The sequence below is a fragment of the Carassius auratus genome, unplaced genomic scaffold (assembly GCF_003368295.1).
Source record: "Carassius auratus strain Wakin unplaced genomic scaffold, ASM336829v1 scaf_tig00215316, whole genome shotgun sequence".
In the NCBI taxonomy this organism is placed as follows: Eukaryota; Metazoa; Chordata; class Actinopteri; order Cypriniformes; family Cyprinidae; genus Carassius; species Carassius auratus.
In genome coordinates this window covers 194,236-218,975 of record NW_020528035.1, presented here as the reverse complement: position 1 = coordinate 218,975, position 24,740 = coordinate 194,236, and the positions used below count along the sequence as shown (strand labels likewise).

General features: G+C 38.7%; 1 protein-coding gene across 3 annotated transcripts in view; it reads left to right on the top strand.

Moving 5' to 3' along the window:
• The window catches only part of zbtb20 (zinc finger and BTB domain containing 20), a 51,986-nt gene extending 40,363 nt beyond the window's left edge, over positions 1-11,623 (top strand). For all 3 annotated transcript variants that reach the window (XM_026260024.1, XM_026260025.1, XM_026260026.1), the window contains exons 3-4: positions 2,178-3,740; positions 6,358-11,623. In XM_026260024.1, the coding sequence (XP_026115809.1) occupies positions 2,198-3,740; positions 6,358-6,887 (2,073 nt within the window). In that variant the 5' untranslated portion in view covers positions 2,178-2,197 and the 3' untranslated portion in view covers positions 6,888-11,623. The remainder of the gene's footprint in view (positions 1-2,177; positions 3,741-6,357) is intronic.
• Positions 11,624-24,740: the final 13,117 nt, after the last annotated feature.

Genomic DNA, 24,740 nt, shown 5'->3' with positions numbered 1-24,740 from the left:
GGGATGGTTTACCCAGAAATTAGTTTTTGCTCACCCTCATGTAATTTCAGATCTGTATGGCTTGCTTTCTTCTGTGCAATGTAAAAGAATACATATTGATACATTATGTGGCCAAATATTTTTTAAGAATAGTATGTGAAAGTATATATTATTCAACACTTTTAAAGAGTAGTAGGCTACACTACATTGACGTCTTAATCGTGTGTATGAATGTCCAGCATGAATGTAATGTATATTTAGCATTATGAAACCCAATATTATGTATGAAAAAAAAAACTCTGAAAGTGTTTAGTCAGTATCCATTAAAAGACTTAAGGTGGAGATCTCTCAGTTTCTATATAACTTAAATTTCACTCATGGCGGAAATTATGAGTAAATTGCATAGTGGGACAGTATTCTGGGAGTGTTTGTTGGAATGTTTGAAACTGAATACTGGCTTACTATTTAATGATTACTGCACACTACACACTGTATACTCTATTATCTATCTATCTATCTATCTATCTATCTATCTCTCTATCTCTCTCTCTCTCTCTCTCTCTCTCTCTCTCTCTCTATATATATATATATATATATATATATATATATATATATAGAGAGAGAGAGAGAGAGAGAGAGAGAGAGAAAAGGTAATTCCTCAGTAAATGGTTTTGGACAGTAGTAAGCTATTTGGTAATCACATGACCTCACTATATTTGTCAGATGACCTCATTGCAGTAGCAAGTGGTATCCAGTTACTTAACCTTGAAAATTTTGCATAAGAAATCCCTATGTTTGTATATATTGCTCATTTTGTCAGACTCTTCTGGGCATTATGTCTTACAAAAAAATTATAATATACTATACTATTCCAATCCTGTTTCTACAGGGCCAGTTTAACTCCAGTCTGCTCCACCAAAACATATTGCTTGCCTACATTAAGTAATCACATGTAAATAAATTAACACACTTCTCTTGCTATTGTTGCAGGACAGTATAGTACAGGGTAGTACAGTAGTATAGGCTTCACAGTGCATTGACAGGACATAATCCATTCTTCATTCTTCCGTGGGCTGATGGAAATGTATATGTTTTTCTTATTTTCTATTTTCTATTTTCCACATTGTATATGCTCTGTTTTCCATGCGTTCTATTTGCCCAGGTGTTAGCCTTTAGTATTTTATCTATGTATGTTGCTAAAACTTCTGTAAGCATTCCTCTAACAGGGGAATGGCTATGACAAGTTAGAATTAATCTGAGAAGATACTGTTGAAGGTCAAAGTCGATCCTTGAACAGCCTTTATCAGTATAACATTGACACATTTAATAAGAGATTCAGATTTTTCTTCACAACAACACTTGGAAAGATCTCTCAGATTCATACCTAAAAGAAATGTTGTTGTAGGTAAAGGTTTTTGAAATATTTGAATTTGTACAAGTAATAATCCATTTTGAAAATACAATGACCCAGCTGTCTTTCCAATACATCCACAAAAATTATGTTAGCACCAGTTGGTTAGCTGGAGTAGCTGGACAAGTTTATCTGCAAAGCTTTAGCATCAAATTGTTTTATTTGTGCACAGGATCTGAGCTGGATGGAGATGGTTGTTGCATCTGTTCCTCACACAAATGTCAAATCATTTTGCCTTGGAAGACTTGGAATATTAACACTTTAGTTGCATAAAGTTGTAGTTGTATCTGCTTTTTATATCCTGTGTTTTACTTCGACAGATGGTTAGGTTTACTGTAGGGTTAAGTGTTGGGTTACATGTTCAAAAATTTATAAATAGTGTAATATAATGTAAATAATATTGTTGTGATTGTTTACATTTAAAACCAAACCCCAACATATGTAATAGTGGCAAAAGTATTGCACAATATATAATCTTATCATTACAATCAAATTGCCCTTCGCGTCGGCATATTGACACCAAAGGTCTCTTATTTAAAGCAATGGAGTACTTTGCACTTCAAAAAACAATGCCAAAGGGGTTCCCTTTGTGTTAAAAAGTGACGACCAAAGGGTCCCGAAACAAGCTTCAATATGTGATGAGTTGGGAGTGAGAATGTGTTGTAAGTTTAACTAACAATAGTTGTTAAAATATTTTAATCTATGGTCAACATTTTAATAAAGTGCTTGAGAAATGCATTAATCATGTGCATTACTTTTTCTGTTTGTGTTTGTGTCTGCCACACAGGTGACATCAGGTGCAAGGGGATGACCGAACGCATTCACCACATTAATCTCCACAACTTTAGCAATTCTGTACTTGAGACCCTCAATGAGCAGCGAAACCGCGGGCACTTCTGTGACGTGACTGTTCGGATCCATGGTAGCATGCTGCGAGCTCACCGTTGTGTGCTGGCTGCAGGCAGCCCCTTCTTTCAGGACAAGCTGCTCCTGGGCTACAGTGACATCGAGATCCCCTCTGTGGTTTCTGTACAGTCCGTCCAGAAACTGATTGACTTCATGTACAGTGGTGTGCTGCGGGTCTCCCAGTCCGAGGCCCTGCAGATCCTCACAGCTGCCAGCATACTTCAGATCAAGACCGTTATCGATGAATGCACCCGCATTGTTTCACAAAATGTTGGCATTGCTGGACCTGGCAGCTTTTCCGTCGTCCCAGGCGACTCGGGGCAGGAGACACCACGGGGAACTCCTGAGTCAGGCACGTCTGGTCCCAGTAGTGATGCCGAATCAGGCTACATGCAAACATCTCACCAGAGCCTTGACCGCGTTTATTCCTCACTTTATTCCAGCTGTTCTGGGTTGGGCCTGCAAAACGGTACCCGTGGAAATCGCTCCCACTATTCCAGCGCCGCGATGACAGCCAGCTATGACTCACCCCTTCCACTACAGCATAAGGAGGGAGGGCAAGATCCTGCCTGGATCACACGCATCCATGAGCGTTCGCAGCAGATGGAGCGCTTCTTGGCCACGTCGGAGACTACACACTGCCGTAAACAGCCTCGTCCCGTGAGGCTCCACACAGGTGATATTCACATCAAGCAGGAGCAAGGGGACGAGTACAACTGCTATGGGCTTGACTGCCGTGAGGACAGCGAACAGCTGGAGTGCGTCGAAAGTGAGCCCAAAGGCGAGAGTTTTGACTCCGGTGTCAGCTCTTCCATTGGCACGGAAACGGATTCTGTCGAGCAGCCTTTCTTGTCTGGGTTCACTCGAGACAACTGTCCAAATAAAGGCCAGCAAGGTGAGCGTGGAACCCCTGTGCAAATTGAGGTCAACGATTCATCTCCTGAGCAGACTCAAGAGTCGGTTGAAGACGGAAATAGAAACGGTCCTTCTCAAGAGAGTGGTGAGCTTGTAGTCCATCAGCCGTCACAAGCCAACCTAACAGCACCACAGTCCATGCCTGGTGGGCCGTACCTGCGGCCAGGTGAGCCACTTACCAGCAACCTGCGTATGCCCCTCACCCTGACCAGCAACACCCAGGTTATAGGAACTGCAGGCAACACTTACTTGCCTACACTCTTTGCAACCCAGTCAGCCAGCGACAACAAGCCTTTCCTCTTCAGTCTGCCCCAGTCCATTGGGAGTCAGCCGCCACAATTTGTGGCAGTACCCTCTCCCAGCATGCCTCCCTTCCCCAGTGGACTGACGGTGCCACCAGGTGGAAGTCAGCAGCAAGGTGGTCCTGCAGTGGGACAGCATGGGGAGAAGAAGCCCTATGCATGCACTCTTTGTTGTAAGACCTTTACTGCCAAACAAAACTACGTGAAACACATGTTTGTGCACACAGGTGAGTTCACTATGCCTTCATCACTGTATGGTTAGCTTGTGAAGTTGTATACTATTATATCTATAAGCTAATCTGAAACACTTTTGATTCAAGGCGAATAATTGGTAACAATTATTGTGAATTTTTCTTGTTGGCTATCCTCTTTGGATTAAGTATTATATCATAAGTAGTCCAGTTAATTTCAGCAGTTTGACTAGTATCCGTCAGGACCTCAAATTTAATGATATGATTCTTCAGTTAATGGGTTTTAACATGAAGTTTAAACTCAAAGGACCCTATTTGAACAATCTAAACACATGGTTAAAGCACACAGTGCAGGTGCACTTAGGTTATTTCTGAATCTACTTTTGCTAGTATAATGAGAAAAAAAAAGGTTGGCACTCCTGGCATGTGGTCTAAAAAGGTTGTCCTTATTCTCTTAATGAGCAATGGGTGAGTTTTTGGGCATAATGTGCCATAAACCAAGCAGAGTTATTTACCAATTTACCATTCCCTTTAAGAGTGAGTTGTGCTCGCGCCATGGCAGATTCGCAATGTAAACGGCTGAATTTTAAGGCGTACAGACTGAACACGTCTCCAGAGAGCAAACCAATCTGCTCATGCGCGAGCGGTAGGTAGGCTAATTCTGATACACGCAATGACTATCCATTATGACATTCATGACATTTTTATATGTAGCCTACACAATAATATTATTTATACTGTAATCCTTAATTTTTTTATATTTGGTATGTTTGTATACTGCTGCATCCCTTTGTGTAATAAGCAAAGTGAATCCATGTTGTGGACCAATCAAGAGGTGCATTTTCTACTATCGTGCTCTTTAAATAGGATTAAAAAATAATAATATTGTACCATTGAGTTTAGACTAGGTTTGAGTTGGTCTGTGGCGCAGTCTATTTTCAGTTACTCAAAATAGCAATGCACCAACAATGCACCTGAACACACCTGTGTTTTAGACCAGCACACCCATGGGCACACAAATGGGGACAAATGCGTTTGCTATTTAAACAACGTGGCACAGGATGGGACAGTAATAACTGCGTCGGGGTGAAACTAGCAAAAACACTTGTGCCGCATTCTGCCAGAAGTATGGTAGGGCCCATTGAAATGAGAGCTTTGTCTTTGGCAAAGTCTCTAAGCTTACACAGATTGTACTCAATTTGCCAAATGCATGCTAGTTCCAGCTTTGTCATTGCATATATGCAGATGTGATCTTGTTTTATGAAAAAGTCTAATTCACCCCCCCCCCCCTTTTTTATATGCCACAAAATCATTGACATTTTAGGAAGGTGCTTTATCAAAACAACTTTCAGTATATCCTTAAGCAACCTGGCTTTGGCAGAGACATTCCCACTTGTGAGAAGCTGAGTTTTGGAGTCATCTCTTTTGGAGACTGATCTTGCGAACTGATCTTGCAATTTATTAGCATAGCATATTCAAAATGGCTTAATACTTCTGAAGCTTACAGTAAAATATCCTGCCTTCAAAAGAGCACTCAACTATGGCAATGTTAAGTTTAGTAAGATAATTAAATTTGACACTGTGAACTCCTAAAGTAGATTTCCATGCAATAATGATCTGTCTTCAGGCCAGACCCAAGTCTGTGTGATCTTATATGTTTATTAAAACAAACAGACTTTGATCCTTGGTATGTCTTCAAACATGCTCCCATAATTGAATCGCAGGAGCTTTTATCGTATAGCACAAAAGATAATTTACAATAACAACAGATGTTATTGTCTTTGACCTAGAAGACAGTGGCTGCCAAGAACATAATTATGTATATAACTCATATAACTTGCCAGGTTTCATCTTACAGCACTTCCTTGTGATTTTTACTTTTTTACAATAGTTCTCTTTATTTCTACAATTCAAGTTCACTTTTCTTGTTTTCTATTTCTTTTTCTGTTATGGGATTATTTCTAATGAATTCTTACTACCTAATTGAATCAGTTTTGAGTTTCATTTAAAAACCAGTATAAATTACTGCCTCACAAGCTTCATATGGGATTCCTGATTGTAAGAATGACCATGAAAAATGTCCAATCTTCCAAACTTGATGAGAAAAGGAACGTGTATAAAATTTCAATGTTACTTAAGCATATTGGTTGTGGTGGCCTTTTAAATGTCAAAATATGACATTACTGTTGCTAAGCAACCACAGCACTAAATAATTCCATAATTAAAATCAATACATTTAGCAACATTAAAAATTTGCATAAAAAGTTCAACTTTAAAAATAAGTTAAGTTAAAAACAAGAATTATTTTACGTAATGATATGCACAGAGTGTTTTTATCTTTCAAATTTAGTGTTTTTGTAAAGTTTTATCAAAAAATAAAACATAGACGTCATGAGTTCAAGAGGCAGGTTTATTCTTAAAAAGAGGAACAGGTATGTTTCAAATTTAATGTCTGTAACTGTCATATATTACATTACATTACTGAAATGGTTTGCCTGCAAAATACAGTAAATTATCACCATCCTGTCACAAAAAGCAGAAGAAGAACCTGCTCAGTTTTGCTGCCTCGATCTACAATAGCATGACCAAAATGATCAGCGATGTTAATGACAATGGTTCCTTTCTAATGAGTTTGTGCTCTGTGTTCTTTCAGGTGAAAAGCCACACCAGTGCAGTATCTGTTGGCGTTCGTTTTCGCTGAAGGATTATCTCATCAAACACATGGTTACACATACAGGCGTCCGAGCATACCAGTGCAGCATCTGCAACAAACGCTTCACCCAGAAGAGCTCGCTCAACGTCCACATGCGCTTGCACCGTGGAGAGAAGTCCTACGAGTGCTACATCTGCAAGAAGAAGTTCTCCCACAAAACCCTGCTGGAGCGCCACATGGCCCTGCACAGCACCGAAACCGGGGTCACTGGGGTCAGTGTGGCTGGGAGTGCCGGAGGCCCAGCATCAATCCCGGTTCCGATGGCTGTTCCCGAGCCGGGAGCGGTGGCTCTCGCCATGCCGATGGGAGCGGGCGGAGCAGGGGGTGGAGTCGGAAGCACCGGAGTGGGCGTTGCTGCAGAAGCGAGCTGCCAGGAGGGGACCACCTACATGTGCTCCGTGTGCCCTGTCAAGTTTGACCAAATTGAGCACTTCAATGACCACATGCGCAAGCATGTCTCCGACGGATAAGTACAAATAAAAAAAACTTGCGTAAACATGGAAAAAGAATGAAATGATAACAAAAAAACGGCACTAGATTTTTTTTTCTTATATTGGGGCATGAAGAGTAATGAGTATAGACACTGGCACATTAAGTTTTCTAGGGAAAAAAAAAGAAGCGTTTATTTCTTTTCTTTTTTTCTTTTTTTTTTGTCCTTGCTATTCTTAAAGAATAAAAAAAAGATGGTGGCCTTAAGGCTGTGTAGTTGGATAATGATCCACTGGCTGGATCCATACTACTGGCCTCTAAATGTATGCTTTCCTTAAATACTGATTTATGTGTTGAACACTACCGAAAGGCCTGCGAAAGAACACACAAGAAAAAAAAAATTCACATGCGCACACACACTCAGACATACAAACACAAATACACATACACATACCCATGCATGCACTCACATGCACAAACTACTTATACACACTTATATATGTTAGAGGTATTTTGTACGTATGTGTATTTGTGCATGTGAGCGTGCGTGTGCACAGAAATAAATGTTGCAGTGAATTTTTTTAACTTGTAGATCTTTTCCCATGTAGACCGTATTGGACACTATAAGCGTCCAAGCTTACTGTGGTATAGATTCAAAAACAAAAAAACAAAATACAGAAAAAGAGATTTGGCTCTAGATTCATTCTAAAATAATGATGGTCACGTGTTTGCCTTTTTATGTGCGATAAGAATAGGAGAGTTATTCAATTTGACACTGGGTTTTTATTTATTATTATGGCATTGAGGGATTATGATGTTGATGTTGTCAAGGTACAAGCCAGTTTTACTAACTGTACTAAAATTGAAATTTTTGAGTGGCTTGATGAATGAATGATTATTATGATTATGACATTTTCCTTTTCCCCCACCACCCTTTTTTCCCCGATGGTTCAGGTCAAGTTTACAAAAAAAAAAAAAAAAAAAAGAGTTTATCAATGACAGTATTCAAGCAAAAACTTTGAATGCCGTTAATAATTTCCAGTTCATTTTGCATACACTGCCACTAAGAAGACGACTGTTAGTTGACCTCTTCCACTTCAAAACGAAGTGTGATGAAGTTCTATTTGCTCCATGCTTTTTTTTTTTTTTTGACAAAAAGAAAAAACGAAAATGGCAGATTTTAGTATGCAAACACGCCCGAAATCCAAGGTAATTGCTGCTCCTCACATGTTCACTTTGAGACTGTTATCAGCTGTAGAATCCAACAATATGTGGATATTTCTCTAATTGTTATTATTTCTCAGTGAACATGGGAAACGTTAAGCTATTTGGAGCTATGGGCTAGATTAGATCAAAAGTGAACTGGATAAAAATAACCTCCTGAATGCATAAAAATGATGTATTTCCTATTAGCGGCGACTACTATGACTCAGTTGTTTGGGCCGGTGGGGTGACTAAAATGCACTACTCCTGTTCCTAAAGCCCCACCTAGTGGCTCAAATAGCCGTCCTTGTTTTTTGCCTGATGGGATATACACATAGAAAAGAGCAGGCGAAGGATATAGGGACGCAAGGCAACAGAAAAATAAACATCTACTGAATCACAATAAATTTAACACGGTCATTCTTCTTTAATATACCACAGGGAGAAAACTCTCCAAACAATAAGAAACATTCCCAATTTTACCGATATCTAGAAATTGTGTGTGTACTTTGGAAGTGAGTTGAGAAGGTTGTCTTTTTGGTGTTATGTCACTCAGAAGCTCTGTGTTCTTATTTGGTTTTGTTATACACATATTTTATGGATATAAAAAGACTCATCTGCCGTGCAACTGCAATTTGGCAATTTTTGCTCACTTATTTGAGTAGATACACTTTTGGAGTGTAGTTAAAATGATGACAAAATGTATCGATCACAATTTATTTAGACTTTTTCCATTTGGGATTTGGTCACAAGTTGTAGGTTTGAAAAACAGTGCTACTTTGCACATTTGCTTCAAAATCCTGTGCTTAAACATTGAATTGTTTTACTTAAGAAATTAAATTCTATGTTTTTTTTATTGTTTATAAAGGAAATATCTTTTCTTAAAAGCTTGATAAGAGGACTGCATTGTTTTCTTGCATATATGTTGCACTGCTTAAACCAATAAGTGCACTACTGTTACCAGAGATGTTCTAGTTTTAAGAGATAATCATTTTTTATCAAATATTTGGTTCTATAGTTCACTTGTGTTTGAGTAGCTTTGTTCTTTTTTTGATTAGATGATTAAATGGCTTTTTATCATCACTTGCTATTGTATTTACTTTGTGCTGTTTATGCAAGCGTTTTTTTTTTTTTTTTTTTCTTATTTAAACCATTGTCCCTGGTCAGATCCTAATGATTTATTGCTTTCACCACTTCCATCCCTTCCCCCATCCCAAAACTATCCTAATGCAGTTAATTCATTGAAGCAAATGCTCGGTTTTCTTCTCATTCATACCAAACAAAAAAAAAACAAACAAACAAACAAAAAAACATAAAAATCACAAAACCAAAAAAAAAAAAAGAAGAAATGTAGTGTGTGCCTAAATATATGATAAATGTCCTTTAGAACAAGTACGTTTCTACGAGAGGGTCATTGTGCAAAGCTTTTTAGTGCTGTCTAGGGATCAAGCACATTTATGTATGTGTTTGTATGAGCATGTGTGTGTATATTCCTCTGGTATGTCTCTATGTGTGTGCTGTACAATTTGTGATGCCTGAACTGTAGGGCTTCCTTTGCAATATGCAGTACAGGTACGGCAACAGTGACAACATTTCATTTTACATACTTAGGAGTGCATTTGGTAACTTTCTCAAGAACAATCATTACTATTTTCCCTACAATAAATGACACAAGGAACATGATGCTGTTAAGGCCCTTGCTTTAAGTCTGAATGATACGATCTGGCCTAACCCAGTGCGGTCAAAGTCAATTCAATGACTTCAGTACGCCTGTTAAATATTCTGTATCGTTCTCCAGTGCTTCGAAACCAAACACCGCTTTTTAACTCAATTATGCTGCAAAGTTTGGCCACAGGCTGTGTTGTATCAGTCTGAGGTGTTGCCTTTTTCAGTCGCTCTGGTCTTTTCCAGTCGAGTTGCAGATCCCGTTCTTATTTTACTTCAGCTTGGCGTACCATTTTGATGGTTGTGTTGAGTAGCTAAATTATCTGTTGGTGGTCTGTGGCGGTGGTGGTGATGGTACAGTTCATAGTTGAAAGAGTCTTGTCTCATCCATTTGTAGTTTTGTTGGTTGTGAATCATTTGTTGGATCTAAATGTTATTTTTCCCATTCAGTAACCGTCCATATGGATTTAAACTGCAGCAAAATGCAGAAACGTGTCTGTAAAGAAGGGTCAGGCCAGAATAAACGTTAACATTTCAACACATTAAAGCACTTAATGAGTGCTATCAGAGAGCGGGGAGGGAGGGACTTACATTGGCCATCAGCTGTGTCTTTACAGATAGCCTTAATCATGTTTGACTCAAGCGACCAAATGCACTATTGCTTGTGAAGGTGCTGTTGCAATTTCTAGCGTTTATTTTACACAAGGGATATATATTTAAGAGAAAGCAACCTTGCAATACAGTATTTGTAAATTGTCTTGTAAAGGTTATGAAGGACATATAGCTACATGCAAATCACTGATTACTCTTGTCATTTTGGTATAGATTCATTCGGCCATGTGTTTTAACCACGCATGGAGGCAACAGCGTCACAGGTCCTAGTATCAGGCTTCATATATTAAAGCCGTCTCATCTCGCTTGTGTTGTGAAGCTTTCATGTCCGATATTACCATTACTCTGTGTTTGTTCATATGTACAAAGGAAAAAGAACAGCGACAAAATTTTTTTAAATAATGTTTTATTTCACAGAGACTTTGTTTAGTCAAAATTCAGTAGTTTGTGAAAGTGTACAAATCTGCACGAAGATGTTTAGACACAATTCAGATGCTTAAATGTCATAGTCTACTACCCATTGCATCTAGACTGGACACCGTTCTTGTGGGTAAAAAGCACTATGACGATCACTTCTATGAGTAGTTCAAGTAGACTTTTTACATTACTTACAGTATATATTTACAGTTCATAAATGTAGAATTAGCTTTTATTTTTGTTTTCTGCTTAAAATTGTAATTTTACAATACATGTTCATTTTCTTCAGTGTACAGTATAGACAAAGCACTCTCTTTGCTATTACAGTTAGTTTTTGTTGTAGGACTACAACCTTCTTTTCTTCTTGCTTTTTAACAAAGGTACTTTTTTAAAAACAAAAAATCTTAATTTATAAAGAATATCTATTCCTAGAGTATAGACTTGTGGGCACAGAAAAGACCTTGGAAAACATCCCCAATATCTAAGTAGGAGCGGAAGAGGTGAATATTATTTGGAACAGCTAAATGATTGGTTGTCTTGTAAGCTTTTTCATAACATGCAAACTATATCATGCATCCTATAATGCTGGTCTGAGAAAACCCCAGTGAAATGCTTCAGTCAAATTCAGTCAGCCCATTTTCCCGTCTCCATATTTAAACAGTCAGCTTCAATTTAACATCGCTGCATTGAAATCTTTCATCTTGCAGTTGTTTTCTTCTTCGAACAAACAAAGACTTAATCTTCTCTCTACACAATGGTCAGACTAATTCAAAACAAGCTAGAGAATCCATGTCTTCATCAGCATCTACAACAGATAGTACTGTAACCAAAACAACACCTAACACTGTACATGTGGAATTTTACAATGCCTCTCCTTTGTAGAAGAAAAAAAAAATGATGAAGTGCCTCTTTTTACAGATCCAAGCTTAATAAAGTTCACAGTAATACTGTTATTTTTATTCTGTAATAATAATACTTCACAAAACAGCAAAAACAAAACAATATTCACTGCCTAAAACAAAATAAAACACACACACAAACATAGTTTTCCAACTGTCGACACAGATCCCTCTATGAGGCAAGCATGAGGACTACCAGCAATAATAATTACAAAATAGATCTGAAATGTCACAAAAAGACTTTGACTTGTACCATTAAGGACCACTAATAAGTAAGGGTGTTTTATCATGTTTTAACCCCTGAAATCACCAAAATGAAGCTTATTTTATACTACAATATACAATGTTATATTGTGTCCAAAGTGCCCCTGTTATAATTAATAAATAAAAAAAAATGTTTGCATATGTTTTAATTTCATTTCATATTTTTCAAGCCTGCCTTTAGAATTTTGTAAGTTGCATATTTAAAATGCCCTATTGAAAATGTCTGCCTTTTCAGTATGCATTTTATTGGACATTTGTGTATGTGCACAAAACTAAACAAACAAACAAAAAATGTGTTCTTCCTATCCAATTTCCTCTTCTTCCTCTCCGTTTCTTAGTTCTTTCCTATAGATGCTGAATTTGCTTGAGATGACGTCTTTCCTTTCAAAGATGTTAATGCTATATACTTTTGAGCAGTTGTTGTTATACATAATCAGCATAATATTGTGTATGCCGTAACCAATATTGCGATGTTTGTTTGAAAAGAGGTCATTGTAGTTCTGAGATAAGATTTGCGAGATTTTACAGACTACTCTGTAAACTTGAGTATAGAGACAGTTTTTTGAAGAATATAACAGAGAAACGAATACCATTTTAATCTTTGTAGTCAGTAGACAAGCATATCATATGTTCAATACCAAATCATTTTTTTCCGCCAGAGGTTAGATATGTAAGCATGCTTCAGATTACACACTTTTCTAACACTTCTCTTTCTGCGTTACAGCTCTGAATATTGATTATATGATGTTCTACTGCTTGTATCATAGGCTCAAATCCAAAGACAAAGCATTTACTCTATTTATGACTAAAGAGTTTGTTCGTTTGTTCCTTTGTTTTTCAGAAACAATAGAGAATTATACATATATTTACAGGACAAAGTACAATACAGATTTTAACAGGAAAAGCAAGCAAACATAAAATATCTTTAGATGAATCATATATATATATATTTGTGTGTGTGTGTATATATATATATATATATTGTGACGAGTCAGCTGCCTCCTCCCTGATTATCACCGGCACCCCGTCCTAAATCGCCGCCCTTCACCAGGCTCCCGACTGGAGTGGGTGTGTGAGAGGAGGGGCGCTGGACGAGTCAGGGCTGGCGGCGTGTGATGGGGCACACCTGAAGGAAGTGGAGCCTCATTACCGCCGCTGTTTAAAAGCCCAACGCGCCTCTCCTCAGGAGACCGGTCTCTTCCCCGTGCATGCACACTGGTGTCCTCGTGGGTCCAGGAAGGGTGCGTTGAGGGACTCCCGCGCCACCAAGACGTGAGCTGCCGGACCCGCGATCCGGATGGGAACCGCACCCGTATACACGGCCGACGGGCCAGGATGCCGGGCCGTCCATCCCCTACCAGCGCCGCGGCCAACGAGAGAGACGCGGCCGCTAGGAGAAGCCGCCGCCCCTCGCGCCCCGGACCAAGGAGGGGAGCGCGTGCGGCCGCCGGACTCCGCCCCTTGCCTGGACCCTTCCTCGATGAACACTGCCCGACCTACACAAATCCCGCAGCACGACGAGGACACCAGATTCCCTGTTATTTTGGACACTTTCCCCCTTTGGCCACTTTTATTCCCTTTGTTTTATGATTTCTGTTAATAAAAGCCTCTCCGAGGCCTGACGCCACGCCCACTGTGTCTGTCTTGTGCTCCTCCCGTGACACTGGTGGAGAATGCGGGCAAGGCGGAGCCTAGACAGCGCAGTTGGGAAACGTCTGGTGACGTCACTCCCTCTCGCTTGCAAACGTTCGTGAGAACCCAGACTGGGACGGAGGAAAACTGGGGACAGCCTCCCAGCCACACAAGGGGTAAGTGACTTTTCCATTGTCATTTTACCCTGTGGTTGGTTGAGGCTGTCACTAAAACCCGGTTTCTCTGTCCCTGTTCTGGTGCGCTGCGAGAGGGAGGACCGCCCGGAGAGGAAGCCCCGCCCACTCCGACCGTTTGGAGCCTGGTTGAGGATGGTAGCACTCCCGTGTGGGCGGCGCCCTGATGACGGGGATGTCGCTTGGGAGGGGGAATGTGACGAGTCAGCTGCCTCCTCCCTGATTATCACCGGCACCCCGTCCTAAATCGCCGCCCTTCACCAGGCTCCCGACTGGAGTGGGTGTGTGAGAGGAGGGGCGCTGGACGAGTCAGGGCTGGCGGCGTGTGATGGGGCACACCTGAAGGAAGTGGAGCCTCATTACCGCCGCTGTTTAAAAGCCCAACGCGCCTCTCCTCAGGAGACCGGTCTCTTCCCCGTGCATGCACACTGGTGTCCTCGTGGGTCCAGGAAGGGTGCGTTGAGGGACTCCCGCGCCACCAAGACGTGAGCTGCCGGACCCGCGATCCGGATGGGAACCGCACCCGTATACACGGCCGACGGGCCAGGATGCCGGGCCGTCCATCCCCTACCAGCGCCGCGGCCAACGAGAGAGACGCGGCCGCTAGGAGAAGCCGCCGCCCCTCGCGCCCCGGACCAAGGAGGGGAGCGCGTGCGGCCGCCGGACTCCGCCCCTTGCCTGGACCCTTCCTCGATGAACACTGCCCGACCTACACAAATCCCGCAGCACGACGAGGACACCAGATTCCCTGTTATTTTGGACACTTTCCCCCTTTGGCCACTTTTATTCCCTTTGTTTTATGATTTCTGTTAATAAAAGCCTCTCCGAGGCCTGACGCCACGCCCACTGTGTCTGTCTTGTGCTCCTCCCGTGACAATATATATATGATGTTTCAGATACAGATACTGCAGTTTCTTTACTAATCACACAAGGCATACTTTTAATAATGATGCTGACTACACAGTTTTAAAAGATGACATGCATGATTCGCTGAAAATGCAAGTGTGCTCATGTCATTTGCATTGCGTTGAGGATCACTTTTTCGTGGCCACTGAAACATGAAATGTTCCTAGTAAGGGTTTGGATCGAGGAAACGGCTAGTTTGCATGCTTTTAGGGACACCCACAGTTTGCAACAAAGTCATTTGCAAAAGTACTCAGTGGATTGTATTTAAGGGTCTGCAAGGAATGGAGGGAGAGGTGGACAGATGGTGGTGCTTGTGCTGGGCTGAGAGGAGTGGTGACGCCAATTTTCATATCTGTGAGCTGTGTTTTGTGCTTTCTCTATTTTCCACAACCACTGTGTATACACCCTAAAGCATCAATCTGTCCTGTTAAAATTGAATCTCATCTGCCTCTCTGTCAAGTTTGATACATGACGCCTCAGTTCACCAATAACAGTGTTTTTGTATAATTAATCAAACAATTAATCAACTAAACAGTCAGTTTAAGTAACAGACTGTATTCTGCTGCAGTTTTAGCCTGTAATGGAGTCATAATGAAGAATTCCTAAACTAATAAATTAAAAACATGTAAAATAACTGTTGGTCTAAATTCAGGAATAAATTTTTCTATTAGACACATTTCTAAACTTCCATCACGTCTACAAAGTGTTTTCTTATTTTATTATAAGATATGCTTACATAAAAAATTGAATCAGCTCATTATATACCATATATTTGACTAACATAAAATGAAATAAAATTTGTGTATGTGGTATATGCTTTTCATAATTTAAACTAAAATTGCTTATCACACTACAAATATCATTGATTTTTTTTATTTTTTTATTTTTACTTGACTTTTAAAATGACAGGTTTGCCACCTCATTTGAAATTCAGAATTTTAAATGGATGAAATTAGCTTAAATTTACAAGACATTCTAAATGACATTGAGAATGATGGTTGACCCTGCTGTTACTGGTGATCCGAGATAGGTTTCTTGTTTCTGGTACATTTGATCTTTAGGACTCAAAGAACACATGGTAGCTGCACAATTTGATGTCTGCATTAATTCCAGTGCACTGTTTTTGTGGAAGTTAACACAAATTTGTGTGTGGTTTGCAATATACAAGTAACATCATCTTAATGGGAACAGCAAATTTGAAACTGTAAATTACACATATCTACATATATTCCTTCGGCAGATGCCTTTTTATATACAACTAGTCCATACAGTAGATTAGTGTAATAGGTAAAGATAGACAATATATGTAACTCTTTAATAATATATATTAAATTGACCTGTTTTATGGAGTCTCTTGTACTTTACATAGTTCACTAATAAACAAAACAGGATTTCAGTCCAGCAGATGAGCAAATCTGTCCATTCCAAAGTTTAATATTGATATTATTTTTATTTAGTGGTAATTTGATTTAGTCTGTTTCCAAATTCATTTAGATTGACCCCAAATTATTGTGGATGCTTTGATTTCCCCCGTTTATTCAACACACAAGAAAAGATTTCATACTAACTACTTAGACACTCGTTTAGTAAGCACCCATTATCTATCTTTTTGATAAGAATTTAATATAGTTTTGAGGAACTATCATACACTTAAACACTCTAAAATGTTTAAATGGTTTTAATCTAGCGAGCTTTCCCCCCAATGTATTTATTTATTTTCTTTAACTAAGAATTTTGCTGCGTAGAATTGTAAACAGCAATATAAAATGCAAATAAAATAAGAAAAATTGACATGTTTGTAGACCTGTCATAAATGAAATTTTAAAGCTTTTGAGAATTTAATATGAAAATGCTGATTTGAACGCAGATGTTTGGGGCCACTTAATTGTATTCAAATACAGTATGTCTATAACAAAATATTTTTATTTAAAAAAAGGCTTTGGGGAGTTTTTCATCTTATTGTTTTCCTTTTTTTTTGACTTTATCCTTTAATGTTTTAACCTTTATTTTAACTATTAGTATAGTACCAAATGTGCTATTGCTTGAGCAACACAAAGAGAACAAATTTAACGATCCAAAGCTTCTAAAGTAATTTGAACCTAATTCATTAAATTAAGTTTTTTAAATATAATTTATCTTGGGCTCCGTAAAAGTTAAGTCAGAAAAGCTAAGTTTATGTTAACACCAAATAATTACGCCAATGTCATGAAACACAATGCGGAAAACATCCTGAAAGTGGTTTTGACTAAAATTTGATCTCACTTGTGAAATATGTGCATCAGTATGTGCTATGATTACACAGATGATGGGTGGAAAAATTCCCCATCCCCATTCTATTCCACATTGACTCGTTTCATTATTTTTTAATTTGTAAAAATTAATTCAAATATTATTTGCTTCAGTAACGTCAAACATCAAATCAATTGATGTGATACAACAATCTACTGATGTGCTGTTTTTCCTCATATTTTTCTTTCTTCATTATTTCAGCTGCTCTGCTTCATGCAATGGTCGTTAAGATTCACTTGTTATTTGTCAGCATGGACCAAGCGTTTTATTTCTCTTGTTTGCATGTAACCGTTTATTTAAAGGTTAATTTACCAAAATCTGACATATATAGATCAACTCTAACAAATTTTCCAACAGTGATTTTTTTCCAACATTAAATTAAATATATTAAAATACAATTAGTCATGGTTTCTTTTCATATAAATCAACCTAGAAGTACAGTACAATTTTATGTTTAAGGACCAAACCCCCCCACCCCCTTTATGTTTTCTTTTTTTTGCAACATATAGTGATATCATATAATCAATGTAAAAAAAAAAAAAAAACAAGTGTAATGTGATTATTTGGTTGGGAATGCTCATATCATAGTAGAATTTTACCCCTTGACAAATAGACAATGTAGTAAAATGCCATGGGATACTTTACTAGCTTAATTCTGCTAATGTGTTTAGCTTGTTTGGTTTAGATACACGTTTAATACAATTTAAGTGACTACATAGAAACCTAGCTGGCATAAAAGTCAAAGTTTTCAAAAGATTTTGTATTTTCCACTGTTTAAAGCCATATCTTAACGCCTTGTTTTATTCTTGCACTAGCACATAATTTATTTTTCACAAATTTCATTTTCTTGGTTTTCATATTGAAACATTTAAACTGAGCAAATGTGGAGCTGTTGTAGTAAAGGTATTAAACATCTTACAGTATTCAAACAACAACCTTTAAACGAAAATCTACAGTTGTGATTTTAATTTGTGTTTAAATTAGTTTGTCCAATTTCTATTACTGTTGTGAAAAAAAAGTTTATTTGCTTCATAATACCTGCTGTTTAGAGATATAGAATAAGTTTTTTTAGTGCGTGTACAAGGCCATTTCCTTTTATTTTTATATGTCAAACACTGGACTAGAATAATTAACCATTTCTAAGACATCGTCAAGCCAAGTCAAATTGTAATTTCATGAACACAAAGCAGCACAGAATACAGATTTGTTCTGACCAACACATTCAGTTTGTTCAGCTACACAGGGTTGTCTACACTCAAATATCTCTCTCTAAAATTAAACTGAACCCATTTTTGTGGTGAAAACACCACCCTATTTTTTTTCCAGAAACTTTTTTTTTTTTATTCCACAAAATTTTTGATTTTTAAAGAAAACCCCTCTGCAAACTAACTGCATGATAAAATGTCAAAAGGCAAACCACTTCAGTGAATTACAACAACTGAAAAAAACCACTAAACATAAACCACAGTCGATCCCTGTAGTAGTCCTCATTGACTTAAACCCAAATACCACTTATCAAACCAGAAAAGAATTTTGCACTAAAATTATTCTTGGTCTTCTTTGATAAATAGCAATAGAACACTTCACATAAAACGAATCAGTCATGTGTGACAACAGAAGCTTTCTTTGCTCCTAAAATATGCTTTATTTTTATTTTTTTATTTTTTTTTTTAAATACATTTGCATTATTTGTTTATAAAGAAACAACATTGGACATGTGTGGTGATGCTGAGGCTGTAAAGTTGGATATTAATACTGTTAAAGAAAACACATAAAATGTCTGCATTTTAGGTACATTAAAGTATATGCTTCCTGTTTCCTCTTGTGATTGTTCTTGAACAAATGTTTTTTTTTTTTTTTTTTTTGGTGTTTCAACACTAATGAAATATTTAGAGGGGAATATTCACACATGGCAACTTGTTTGACTCTTGCAAGAGATGTGAGAGTCAGAGACATTCAACTGAGTGCAAACATATACTTATTGCTTCTTGTTATTATTAAATGAGTTTTTGCTGATCTTTTACAAACACTTTGTCAGTACTACCGTGTTTCTGGGACTGAGATGTTTTGTCACTGATCAAAAGTCGCAGTCTGGTTTGAAGCTACGAATACAGTAGGAACGGTTCTTTTGGTTTTCTGCTGTGACATGCACACACACAAAATCTACTTAAAGTCAGTATCCATAAAGGAAGAAACTGAAACTGGAACATCGGAAGTTTCCTATGCCTAACTACAGGTGATCAGTAATAACCTCTAGCAATTTATACGTAGTGATGGTTTTTGTTTTCTGGAAATAGTGACTTTCCAGTTAAAACTGCTTTGTGGTGTTGTTGAAAGGTGTTGCAGTTTGTCTCAATATGTTGCGTGTTAGAGGAAGCATAAGTATGTGCCTTCATGTAATCTACTTGGTGAGCTTGTTTTTATTAAGAAGCTGAAGCCAGCCAGTTGTGTTTGCACTAAAACCAAGTTGCTTTTGTGATGTTGGTTATTTGAGCAAGCTTGTTGCATCACTTTAGCAGTATGCATGAGGGTGATCCTTGGTAAGTTCTAGGGATAGAGCTTGTGTCTTTTAACTTCTAAACTAGTGCAGCTTAGGAAATTCCCAGAATAATATCTCTGCTTTGTTTTATTTTGTTTTGATCAAATCATCCAACAACGTCATCGTGTCTTGCTGTGGCATATTCCATATTGAAAAGAAACATCAAACGCATACAAATACAATATTGCATATTAGAGTATTTAACATGTCTGTGGAAAAGACTGTCACACATTTTTCTGAATCGGTGAGAGTGCATGAGTTCATGAGGTCGCCTCAAGACTATTGGTCATGTTAATATTGGTTCTTTTGTGCTATTTTTTAACTAAGTAAGTTTTTGTTGCATTTGTAATTTATTTCTGTTTTGTTTATTGAAACTTAAAAAAGGCCTACATGCTTTTCAGTCTTACAAATGCACCTTATAATCACCTGTTCCTGAACAGACAGGCCTTGTAATATCTCTAATTTAGCACCTTACTACACAGCATGATTTCACTTTATGCCACTTTTACTATACTTCCATGCATATGATTTGAAAGAAAAAAATAAAACCTTATATATTTAGTGAAAATATTTAAAGGGATGTGCCAAAGTTTGGAGGCGATCTCCCTTGTTTGTATGTTTATTATTACTTTTTATTTTCCTTCTGCTTCAGTTATTGCAATGGTATCTCATGTAACCTTTCTTACAAATGTGTTTAGAAAAAAAAAAAATGATTTCAGCAAACAGTATCATTACTTGCCATTTTACAGTAAGCCCTGTATTTTCACGTATATTTACCAGTGATGTGTATTTGTTATTAAACAGAAGATAGCCGTGAAAGCTTCATTATGTTACATAATATTGTGACTTTTTTCGAAAAACTGTGAAGACTTGCATATACTTTATACAGAAGTATTAAGCCTTAATGCAAAAGACTAAAAAAAAATAAAAAAAGAGTGGAAGATAACTGATTGTTGCAAAGTAAGGATGATTTTTTTGTAAATGTTACCAGCACCTTTTTTTGTAATTTTCACTCTCTGAGGTATTGTAAGTTCACTCTGTTTGTGAAGTTTGAATATGAAGGAATAAAAAAAAATAGTACTTTCCTGTACATTAAAGGATGGGATGATGTGTGTGTTTTTATTTCTGGACCTATGCTGTAGAGCTGGGCTGTAGAAACACCATAATTCTTTAGTTACCATAATAATTTCCTTTTTTTTTCTTTTTTTTTTTCTTTAAAATGCTAGAAATTTTTCACTTGTGATAAGAAGTTTCTGTAATAGCCTCTTGAATTTTGTTCAAATATCAAAATCCATATCAACAGAACATCTATGTTACATATGGTAACCCTCAGTCCCTGAAGGAGGGAACGGAGACATAATGTCGCCGGACTGACGAATTGGGACATTGCTTCAATAGACCAATATACTTTGAAGGTGTAAACTAAATGAGCCAATGGACAATGGCATGCAAATATTGCATCAAGCTGCAGCTGATCACAGCATAAGTATAAGAAGGCAGCAGGTGCAATGCAAACCAGGTTTTAGCAGAGGAGCTGAGCCGGTGACCCAGACGCTCAGCAGTGGTACAGGGAACGAGGGTTACCATACGTAACCGAGATGTTCCCTTTCAGTCGGTCACTCTCGACATCACGTCGGTGACCGACAAATTGGGATTCCCTACCAAAGCACCATGGATGCTGCCCTTCTGTTCAAGCAACCTGCGCCTCTTTTTGGTGTAGGCCGAGGATCGCAACAAGTAGTTCCATTCACCATTGTCAAAGCACTTATCACTCAGTGAGATTGGATAACACTGGGAAAACGTACCCATCCCACTTGGAACAGGGACTATGCTGGAGTTCCATCCTTCCTGAAGGAGGTCTCGGGAGCAAATACACATATGATCATCCATGTATTAGGTGCATATGGAAAATTGGAGGTGATTGAAACCCTCTTGGAAAATGGCAGAAGTCTGCCAGGGAAACAATGGCTCCAAGGCTATACCGTGGACATTACACATATGGGATCCACTTAGGTCTCTCATATGGAACCCAGCCTTCTACCGGTTTTCAAGGATTCAGCAAGTCAAGGTCTGGCACCGTATGCTCCACCACGTCTGGCTGCCGAGGAAATGGAGGAGCTTGATGGGGTTTACAGTATGGAGACTACAGTATGGAGTTTTAGCAAACTGACACTAACCAGGGCCTCTTTTAGTGCCACTGTCCATTTGAGGTGAGAACACCGGAGGATACCGGCTTCACACAAAGGCTATAGAACCTAGCAAACGTGTTGGGGGTCGCCAAACCCGCAGCTCTACAGATATCTGTCAGTGAGGCACCACGAGCCAGCGCCCAGGAGGATGCAACACTTCTGGGTGCAGTTGCAGAGTTTTCAATGAAAGAAACTTTAACTCAACTGAGTGCAAAGGCTCAAATGGGCCCTGCTGTAGTGATTTAAGCCCATTCTACGTGCACCCCCAGCTGGTGGTGAAGGCATCTGTGTAAACCACAGCATGCCTGGAGACCTGTTCCAGTGGCACACCTGCATGGAGGAATGTAAGATCTGACCACAGGGTGAAGGTTTGGTGACAGGCCATAACTTGGACCCAGTGTGCCACGCTTCCATGCCCACCTGTGGACTCGGCCATGAAGCCAGTGCTTAAGCGGTCTCATATGCAATGCAATAGCCCTAGCGGTGTAAGTGCCGCTGCTGCTGCCATATGCCCCAGGAGCCTCTGAAATAGTTACAGTGGGACCGCTGTCTTTTCCTTGAACGAATTCAAGCAGGTCAGCACCGACCACGCATGTTCCTCTGTAAGGCGTGCTGTCTGTTCGAATGACTCCAACTCCATACCAAGAAAAGAGATACTCTGCATCAGGAGAGTTTGCTCTTTTCCCAGTTGACCCGAAGACCCAACAGGCTGAGGTGCCGGAGCTGAAACTGTTCCCGAGACTGTGCCAGTATGAGCCAATAGTTGATATAGTTGAGGATGCAAACACCCTGCTCTCTGTGGGTAACTCTGTGACTTTCATGAAGACAAGGGGAGACAGGGACAGCATGAAGGGCAGGACCTTGTACTGATATGCCTGTCCTTCGAACGCAAACCACAAAAATCGTCTGTGGCATTGAAGGATCGACACATGAAAGTATGTATTCTTCAGGTCGATTGCTGTAAACCAATCTCGGGGATGGACGAACTTGAAGATGCGTTTCTGCATCAACATCTTGAACGGTTAAAGGCCTGGTCCAAGATCGCTTGTAACCCACCGCCTTTCTTGGGGACAATGAAGTAAGGACTATAAGACCCTGTCCTCATATCAGTTAGAGGGACTGGCTCTATCGTGTCCTTCGCCAGTAGGTCTGCAATCTCCACACTCAAGACAGGAGCATCGGCCTCCTTCACTGTTGTGAAGCAGATGCTGCTGAACTGAATTGCATAGCTGAGCTGATGGTCTGCAGAAGCCAGCGAGACGGGCTGGGTATCGCTAGTCAGGCACCCAGATACTGTCAGATACCGTTGAGAATTGGTTCTGGTTTAGGATTGGTTCCGTTCCGCAAACACAAAAAGCTTCCAAAAGCATGTTGAACTCGTAGCTCATTGAAGACACTTGGATGGAGCAGAACAATATTGTCGCTCGGCTTCAAAGCAAACAGCAGGTATGCATTGCAGCTGCTGCCTTCTCATACTCACGCTGTGATCAGCTGCAGCTGGATGCAATAATTGCATGCCAATTGGCATTGGTTTGTTTAGTTTACACTTGAAGTAGATTGGTCTATCGAAGCGATATCCCAATTCGTCAGTCACCGACGTGACGTTGAGAGTGACCGACTGAAAGGAAATATAAAATAACTAATACATAATGTTTCTAGGCTGTCTTTCATTTGTGCATTTCTAAATACCATTTTTTCTCTACTTTTTTTTTTTTTTGCAATATAGTTACTGTAAAGTAATAATATTTAATACTGAAGCACCTTTTCATAAATATGAATCACTTTTAAACAGGTTTTGATACGTTTTTCATCAGTGCATCAACACTAAGCAGAATAGTCCATCAGAGAGGTCATCGGAGAAAGGGAGGCAGAGGACTGTCCACAATTGTCCATCATGTGGCAGGACCTGAAAAGATCAACTGTCAATTAATCTATTCATTAAGATTTAAAGTACAAAGTAAAGGGCATTACTGTATACATGACTGCTAGAAATGTGCTTTTATGCATTTATGTGAAGTATCCTTTACAATATTGACCTATATTCTTTGCTCAGAATTGACATTTGACATTGAAGACATTCAAACTATTTTATTAAACACTCCATACTATAGATATTGTAGCAATACTGTATTTTTATGTTGCTTTGATTAGGCAATGTATTTGTTTTCCTGAATGTGACAACTACATTTTCAGAACTGATTTGAACTGATCAGTATGGAGCTATTATTATGACAAAATAATTCGAATTTGAATTGTGTAAACTTGAATTATTTGCAAGTGTAATCTAACAAAATTTAATTTTAGATTAGATTAGATTAGATTCAACTTTATTGTCATTATGCAGAGTACAAGTACAGAGCTAATGGTGGTGGCTTTAGGTGGTAGTTTAAATAGTTCTGAATTTGATTTTTGTAAACAAATATTGAACATTTGAAATTTAACAAACTGAAATGTTTTTATGGCTGAATTTCATAGATGTGTATTTTCAAACAGCTAGTTTTTTTGTTCTGAATTCTTATACTGCAAATATTCATTTTAAAAAAATCAGATTCAAGTTTTCAAGATGAAGAAATTCTGAACTTCAAATTCAGTTTTCTAAAATTCAATGTCAAAAATTCAAACTCAAAAATTTAGATCTTACAGAAAGTAGGTCACAGGTCATCCTCAGGGAAGAGTAGATGATCTCAAAGTCGAACAGAAAATTTTGGCCAATTGGGGACTACGGAAGTTTTCCAGCGCAAACGTGGTCGTGGTTCAAGAGGTTGCCACTCTCTGACTCTGATCATGAATCGCCCAGTGTTGTGTAATATTCGGTTCCCGTGAAAAACTGTTCCCGTTGGGGGAGTTAACATGAATATTCATTAGTTCCCTTATTGTGAGTGTGTCCTTGAAACAACGTGCAAATGAATGGAACTGAAAATATCAGTGCATGCTCGTCAAATCTCTGTTTGATTTAATGGATTATTTTGAACAGGTAACGAAGTGTCAATGTTAAGTGTTAATTAGCATTAACTGCAACAGTGCCAAAACAATGGATAGTTTGTGTAATATGATAAATTGTCTTCCATGTTTTGCTTGATTGATT